The 8,923-nt window shown below is 39.7% G+C and overlaps 1 protein-coding gene across 1 annotated transcript in view; it reads left to right on the top strand.

Moving 5' to 3' along the window:
* Nucleotides 1-8,923, top strand: part of LOC107084230 (tensin-like) — a 132,708-nt gene that overhangs the window by 108,314 nt on the left and 15,471 nt on the right. The window contains exons 17-19 of the mRNA XM_015373961.1: nt 2,787-4,457; nt 7,832-7,912; nt 8,160-8,323. Of these exons, the coding sequence (XP_015229447.1) occupies nt 2,787-4,457; nt 7,832-7,912; nt 8,160-8,323 (1,916 nt within the window). The remainder of the gene's footprint in view (nt 1-2,786; nt 4,458-7,831; nt 7,913-8,159; nt 8,324-8,923) is intronic.

Genomic DNA, 8,923 nt, shown 5'->3' with positions numbered 1-8,923 from the left:
ATATATATATATATATATATATATATATATATATATATATAATAATAGAGATTTTATTTCCAGATTAAGTTTTATGAATTGCATTGCAGATCAGTGTCAATGTTTCTTTGCTCCTCCCTTTAGAGGGAAGCCGAACCCTTGAAGTGAAGAGAATAGGAAATGAAAAATGCTATATTAAAATAATTAAATTCGTCAAACTCAATCTGAAAGAAATAAAAAATGAAAAAATAAAAAATAAAAAAAATAAAAACAATGAGAAAACTTCAAAGTGACCAGCAAAATGTTTTGATTAAGAAATAATAATAATAAAAAATCTGTATTGCATATTTGTGCAACGTTCATTTACAAACTGTGTTTTAATAATCTTTATTTACAAAACTTTTAACAATAATGGAACATAGTTAACTCCATATTTATTGAAATGTGTTTGGTTTATTATCTTTGCCTCATTTAAAAGGCTCTCCCTTATCTTAACGTTTCTGGTCTTTTAAAATCTTTGTACCTGAAGAATATTATCTGGTATTAATAAACCCTAGCCCGCTAATGTTAAACTGCTTTATTGTGGCCACTCAAGCTATGAACATGAAGCTTCGGAGTTATTGAGTGTGCCGCTGTATGAGTGATACCTTTTTTACTACAAGGAAAGCCTGTAGAACCAGACAGATGTATGTTATAAATGTTGCCTTTCAAAGTTTTTAATTAAATTCTACCAGACTAGATTTTACTACCCATTCACTAGAAAATGAAACAAGTTGTTAGCTATTGGAGCCGTAGGGGGCTTCTATGAGTCAACCGATCTAATATAAGCTTAGCCATTTAATGACTGCAGAGGAAAGGTATTCGTCTTATTCTAATTGTTGCCTGCTCCTTTTTCATGTCATTCATGATCAGTCTTTACGCAGAATATGGCTTTAATGTCATATTAAAAAAATGCTGTGGAAAAGATGGAGTAACGTCATTTTTCTGTGTAACAGGATATTAACTGGGCCTTGTAACCCTGTAAAGCCCAAACAATGAAATAATTATCAGAACATTCTAATTTTTTTGAAACAATTAAATTGTCTGGCTTTTATAAATTTGCACATAGGAGTTTTATCATTTCTGATACATTTCTTTGCATTTTTTTTTTTTTAGGCATTTTAAGTTTACTAGATGTGTCTAATTGTATACATAACGTTTTACAGAAAAAAATAGTCCTGATGATGACACAGAGATACTAAAAACTGTTGTATCCAGTGGTGGAACCAGACAATTTTTGTAGGGGTGTCTAGGCAGGGACGAATGTTCACTGAAGCAATATTTTATTATTCAGAACAGTAGTTTGGGAATCCTTCTGAATCTGGACACTCCACACCTTCCTTCAAAGGTTGCTGTCTGTCTACAGCTGGAGCAGAAAGCCCATTTGTTAACCTGCCTGCAAGAACCTTGCGTGGAGTTGGAGCTCATCTTCTCAAAACAGCTTTCTCACATATATGTACTAACAATACAGAAAACTGCATACAGTGAAAAATATTTTATAGGCAAAGTGAAAAGACGGGTGGATTTTATAGAAACGTGTTAAAGGAACCATCAATGACACCTCTGTAGGAACTGTACTTTGTCTGAAAAGGCGTACCTTCCCAGACAGCTGGGTATTGCTGTATGTGGTTATGATGGTTTAGTCCCCTCCCCTGCTGACGGGAACAGTCAGAAATCATCGGAGAGTGCCAGCTCACCCCTCTTGGCAGCTTCAGTGGTAGAGTCCCGCCTCACTGGGGTAGAGCACATGTTAGATGATGTTAGGATGTGAATCAGAAGAGACGGAGGATCCTGTTCACATAGGCTGAATAATGGACTAAAGTTCAGCCTCCTTTAATAGTAATATTGTTGAATTATTCTCCATACAGCGACTTAAAATTCTATTAGAACAGGTAAGAAGAAAGGTTCCTTTAGTTAAAAACCTAAAGAAGTGTCGTTGTTATTTATTATAATGTGATTTTCTGAAATTTCAGAATTTTTAGAAGAAGCACTGTTTGTTCTGGTTGCAATTAGTTCATAGTGTGTTTGAATTAACTTTACTTTCAAAATGAAAATGTAATCTAAACCTTTATACTTTCATAACATATTAAGGAACCACTGGGACAAACTGTGTTTACAGTCTCCTCATGCACTCTCCTCTCATTCGTGTTGCTACTGCACCCAAGAGCTTGTTGTTGACATGAGTTTTGAAATAGCTGCAGTCTGAGCGATCCACCATCTGGCCCCAGAGGGGTCACTCAACCTGGAACATCCCACATATGAGCCAGTGAATGTCTTTAGGGTATTGTTGGTTATTTGTCGTTGGAATTATTCCAGGAACCAAGAAATTGTCAAAAAGTAGCTGTAAAAGAATTGTGCAAGATCTAAACAGCCAGTAAAGTAGCACATGTATTTTAGCAGCCAGAGATCAACAGAGGAAATTTGCTTCTCCTCTCAAAGTCTATATTCAGACATTCATACTGACAATGTTTAAATTGTTTCCATTTGTAGGGCATGACTTTAACTGTTTCATGTTGGCCCCTATAGGCCTGTGCTGACGCAACATGACAGGAGCTTTAGCCCTACAAATTGACTATTAATAGTGCTGAAGGGTTTATGTTGCTAGTAGAGATGCAGCATGTGGAGCTTTTGGATTGCAGGAGCTGGATTCAAGGAGGGGGGGTCCACTTTTGATGTTAATGGTTTAACCATTTCTTGTATAATGCTGTAATTGTCCTCAATCTCTACTTACTTTCAAACCATTTAGTATTATCTCTTGGTTCTTTCAGATCTTGGGCATACTCAGGGCCCACTTGATGGAAGTCTTTATGCCCGGGTTCGAAAGAAAGACTCTTTGGAGGGAGTTGTTACAATCAATGGCCTTCCAGTCCGTGAAAACCCTTTGACAAATACAGAAAGTACTCTGCAACAATCTAACCATCCACTTCAGAAGACTGAGCAGTCCCTTCCAGTGGCAGGCCACACTTCCCTCCCTGCTGTAGATCATACTCTTTCTGTGAGCAGTGACTCAGGCAACTCCACTGCATCTATCAAGACTGATCGCACTGATGACCACAGCCATTCTCTGCACACCGCTGTGGGCCACAACAACCCTATATCAGCCCACCAAACACTTAGCCCACAGGAGAAACGAGAACTAGACCAGCTTCTAAGTGGTCTTGAGCCACCTCCTCAGCGCCAGGCCTACCTGTCTACCAGTCCGGGAGGAGGGGTTCGACATCTGGTTCCAGCACAGGTACATGTCAACAGTGGCCATACCCGGGTTCTCGGGGCACCATCAACAGAGGAGCGTGAAACTGATATCCTTGACGACGAACTTCCTATTAGCCAGGAGGGCAACAGTGTGGACAGCTTGGGCACCATCTCATCGTTAGACGGTCAGGCAACACCAGCTAGCCTCTACTACCAATCACAGACACCTGTGAGTGGCCAGAACGACGGTCTATACCTTGAGAGAACCTTTCTAGGGGAAAAGCTGAACGAAATGCCTGTGCATGGAGTGCGGACTCCTACAGCAATGCAGGAGAGGTCGGTAGACTTGTCATCACCCCAGGGGGGATACAACAACTACCAAAATGGAGGTGCAATATACCATTCCCAGTCCTTTGGGAATCAAGCATCCAGTAGCCCTGAGACCAATGCTAAAATTATGCCCAAGGCCCCTGAGAGGAGTACCAGTAGTCGAGAGGCAGTTCAAAGAGGTCTTAACCACTGGCACCAGCATAGTCTTCCAGATGATCCTTTTGGGCCACCTCCTCAGTCAACCCACAGCCTGCCTCATTTCCCAACACCAGCCTCACAGCGAGATATTGAACAGTCCATAGAGGCACTAAACATGCTGATGCTTGATTTAGATCCAATCAACTCACATATGTCCAAGTCCCACAGTGCACCCCCAGGAGATAACACCCTCAGTTCATCCCAGATACCGTTTTCCCAGACCCTGGCTAGACCATCCTACCAAGGAGACTCTGCCATCCATGGCTACCATAACTCTGGGTCAGGGAACAACACCTATCACCAGCAGCCACAGCCAGCTGGGAGAGTTCCAACAGTGCCTAACCAAAGTCCTGTCATGGAGTCTCCAACATATTCCCCCCAAAGGTCCAACACAAGTTACCAATTTCAGAACACCACTCCAACACATACTCCTGAGCCCTTTGTTCAAACACGTCAAGGGACCCAGCACTACGCCATAGATAGCTCTGCTAATCTCAACCAGCCATCTCCACAGAAACTAATGAACTCAACAAATAGAGTTTCACAATCCCCAGACCTGCATGGGCCATCTCCTTACCCAGGGTATAGCACCTCTTCTTCTCCCGTTCCTGCCCTCACACCCCAACCCAAGGATATGTCCACTTCTCCCTTTCCAAGAGAGCAAGATGTGGAGGAGGAAACTCTTAACTTGGAAGGCCTGGTTGCACATCGTATCGCAGGTAAGATGTTCCTGATTAATTTCAGTTGCATGTATGCATTGAACTGATCGAGTATTGTAAAAAGTCATACTTTTTTTGAGAAACTAAAATAAGGATAATCACTAGCCTGATTTTAGCCCCAATTATTATTCTAATTGAAATAAATTTTTTTATTCTTCACTGTTTTCACTGCTGTTGCAAAGTTTTTTTTGTTTTAATGGTTCATCTCATCAGCTGAAACCCATCAATCTACAAATATATATGGATCTGAGACATTTAAATATAAATGCAATTAAAATTAAAGGAAAAGTCCGGTCAGCATGAAAAATCAATGTATCATAATTAATATCCTAAAACTAATACGTTTGCGGTTGTTGTGTCCTTTAATGATTTAATGAATTCAGCATTAAGCAGTAAAAAAATAAAATAATATTTTTTGTTGCGATCAATGAATCTAGGACCGGCCTTTTTTGCCCAAATATAGTAATACCTCACTCGAGACATCTTCCAGTGTAGGTATCAGATCTGCTTGGGGACCTGCCACTTCTTATGACCTCAACATATAGCAACTCCACTCAGACAAACTGTATTGCAACCGTTTCTTAAAGATCGAATCTCTTTTGGAGTTTTAACATATTATTACATATATTTGCTATTATTTTACATTTCACTAGCCATCTAAAGTAGCCGAAACTATAAAACAATAACTGTCAGTCTTGAAGGAAAGTGCTGCCTTCTAAGACAGACTAAGCTCTGCCATTTAACAAGGTGACAAAAAAAGTCTCAGCTTTTTTATTCTTTTTGTTGAGATCTGAGGGCAGAGGAGGACAAGGACCAGAGCAGATCTGACCACCCGAGCAGACCTGGTATCTACACTGGCAGCGACGTCATTGTGTGGTCAGCCGAGCGGCATTCTCCCTGCTTTACAAGCAAAATCAATGGGAACTACTAGACACGCTTCAAAAACAACAATTATTTAAGATTTCGAGAGGATTTCACAATTGAAATTTCACCATATGACAATTTCCATATGCCTGGCAGTTGGATGTTGTGATACATCGGTTATAAGTGAAAAAAAGAAAGTTTGTTATGTCAACTTCCGGATTCATGAAGAGGGAAGATTTGCCATCGAGTTTCTGGCCAGAGGAGAAAAATTGTAATATGTAGCCAACATTTGGAAGAAGAATGTTTTCAAGATAACTTCAAAAATTGCACGTTGCGACAAACAACAGATACACCATTGGGACTTGCTCAACAGCAGATATCGATATCGCACCGTGATGTCACAAACCATTAGGTGGCAGTAGAGTTCTTTGACAAACATGGATGTGTCCAGTAAAGCACATTCAAATGAAATTACTCCTAATTAAAAACACTTATCATTTATTGAACAGAATGTAATGATTTTATACTTAAAGTAATTTCAGAAGTTTGAATGCTGTATATCACAAGACTTTTGCTTTAATTTCAGTAAAAACTTTGAAGAGATTTATCGAACATATACATTTTCTTCCATCCATCCAATTATCTTCCTTCGGTTATTCCGTCAGGGTCACGGTGGGGCCGGTGCCTATCTCCGGCAGTCTATGGGCGAGGGGCGTGATACAACTTGGCCAGGTCGCCAGTCAGTCACAGGGCAATACGAAGACATACAACCATGCATGAACTCATACGCATAAGGACAGTTTAGAGATGCCAATTAACTAGTTACAGACAGACTGCAACAGACTGGTGACCCACAAAATATTTAAATATATGCAAAATGTTTTTGCACGTGAGGCATCTGAAATATTAATCTGTCTACAGTCCTTGCTATCCATCTGGCAATTTTATCAGACGTAGACTTACTTAATGCCCTGCGCTCGGTGAAGGTGGTCTGACGCATGCCAGGTGTAACACCTGAAGTTGGAGCCCCAACTAATTAATGCTTGGTGTTGAGATGATATTTAAGGCTCGAAGGTGCTTCAGTATAACGAAAAGTCTTTCTTGCAAACCACAAAATGTTCTTTGTTTTTGTTTATAGTTGAACTCTCCATCCAGCATGTCAGACAATTGAACTGTTGGTAAAACAGGGCGGGAATGTGTTAATGGGTTAAAAAAAATGAAATTCATCATCTCGCGATGTGTTAATTTTGACAGCCTAAATATGTATATATATATATATATATATATATATANTGTTTTTGTTTATAGTTGAACTCTCCATCCAGCATGTCAGACAATTGAACTGTTGGTAAAACAGGGCGGGAATGTGTTAATGGGTTAAAAAAAATTAAATACATCAACTCACGTAGTGTTAATTTTGTCAGTATATATATATATATATATATATATATATATATATATATCAAGGTGCTGATGTCAGCAGCACAGCTGATATTTCTCTCCAGGATGGTGTCACAGCCAAACAGGAACAAACCAGGTGAAGCTACTGTGATGAGGACAAAGCAGAGAGATCATAAAGTTAGATGTTTCAACTAACACATTTTGCAGGATGGAAGAATAGAGATAGAAATAAAATGAAGCAGAGTGATGTAAAGGGGTCCCTATGTCCTCCATCAGTCTAAGTCCATAGCAGCCAGCTATGCTTTAGCTATGCTAAAGTTTAATTTACAAAACGTGTTATTTTCTTTCAACAATAATGAAAAATATGCAATTCAATTTGAGACATAGGTGTACTTGGAAACTTTGGGGTTTTTATCTTTCAGACAATATTAAAATAAAGAAGAAAATGTACAAGTTTAAAGTTAAATAATCGTCCAATTAAAGTTAGATAAAAACAATATTATTACATTAATGTGTAGGTCAAGACTGGAGTATGCACATGAGCTCTACTTGTAAAATGAAGATCATCTTAAAAACTGTGATATAGGAATGCATGAAAAGCTTTATTGCATTTACAAAATGATACAAAGCCTCTCTGACTGTTTCCCAAATGCTGACAGAGGCTTAAAGAGGACTGTAGCAGTGCAGCTTTCAGCAGTTTGTGTTACAGATTCATGGTAGGGTGCCGTACCAGAGCACTGACCTCATAAAATTAGCTCTGCAGCTCAAACGAAGCAGAGCTGGTGACAGCAGAGAGGGGAAGAAGAGTAAGAATAGCCAAGCACGCAGGAGCTTCTATGCATTATCTGCATTCAGAGTGCACATTTATCTCAATAATCCCTCTGCTGCCTTCTAGTGGAGCTAAAGTGTAAACACAAATCATTTCATTTATCAGCCTGCTACACTTTCTATGATTTGATTTCTTTTCTGTTCTTTTTTCCCCTTGTTTTTTGTTTTTTTATTAAATCCATCTCTGTGGAAAACCTTTTCCTGTTATTGCCTCCTCCTCTGCACCTTTCTCACCCCGCTGCCTCCCCTTCATCACCTGACTTCCCTCCCCCTTGGAACAGAGTACAACGCTCGTATTCGGGGCATCAGTGAAAGCATGACATCCCAACAATCTGACCGCCATCGTTCTTATTCCTTCTCTGGTTTGTCCATTTTCCCTCACTTTTAATTTTCTCATTTTTTTTTTCCTGCTTCGCTTTTGTCTTTTGTTCCTACATCCCAATTCTGAACTTTTACTTTCTACACCCCTAGCCAGCTTGCTTTAGCTTTGGCTTGTGAGCATTTTTGAGTCTTTGTTTAGCAATCTTGCTAAATGTTCTATGCAAGCTTTCCTTATATAAACTACATGTTGAGTTTTTGCTGTGAATGTTGTTTTGGGGGGATTTTCAGGAGTTCGCTCCAGAGGAATGACCCCAGAGGTGACACAGGAGACAGGCAGGCGCCGGACCACAAGCGAGGGACACTATCAGAGCGGCCACGATAACGTCCCATCGTCCCAATCACCGGACTTCGCCAACAACCTGGCTCTGAACCCTGGCGGAAGGCCTAGAGAGGTACAATTAAACACCTAAACACTCCCAGCAGGAACTTGTGTATGCTCTACCAAGCACATTTTGGCAGCAATAAAAAAATAACAACCCGATTCTTACAGTACTATTTTGCCAAAAGCTGTTACCATAATCTGGAATCATGTCTTTTTACACTTTAGCTTTCTCACTGTTTTAGGAGTTATTGGTTTCAGCTCCTTAGTCGTGAAGCCAAAGTTTTTGTCAAAACAGGTGTTAGGGTTGTTAAGTTTCCCCAACCTTAACCTATAAAAAATGGAAACAAAGACAGTGTAAGATTTTTCCTGAAATGCTTTGCAAAGGGGAGTCCAGAGTTGAACCCTCAATCTCTGCATCTCCGCTTGGCTTCAACACTTGCCAGGCTTTTTATTGAGCAGTCAACACATTACAACAGCAGGCATTAGTTTCGATTAGACATAGCATGAACTTTTAAGATAGGGAACTTGCCTGGTTTCAGTATACGCTTTACAAAAGATGTCGCGCTTATGACTTTTCACTTCTCTGCTTCTCAAATGAAAAACAGGAAAGCATTCTTGCAAAACATTCGACCATCTTATGACCTTCATACACTATTTCCAAAGATGGGAA

The sequence above is a fragment of the Cyprinodon variegatus genome, unplaced genomic scaffold (assembly GCF_000732505.1).
Source record: "Cyprinodon variegatus isolate N-32 unplaced genomic scaffold, C_variegatus-1.0 Scaffold95, whole genome shotgun sequence".
Classification (NCBI taxonomy): Eukaryota; Metazoa; Chordata; class Actinopteri; order Cyprinodontiformes; family Cyprinodontidae; genus Cyprinodon; species Cyprinodon variegatus.
Note: the sequence above shows the minus strand (reverse complement) of the source record. Positions and strands in the feature narration are given on the sequence as shown.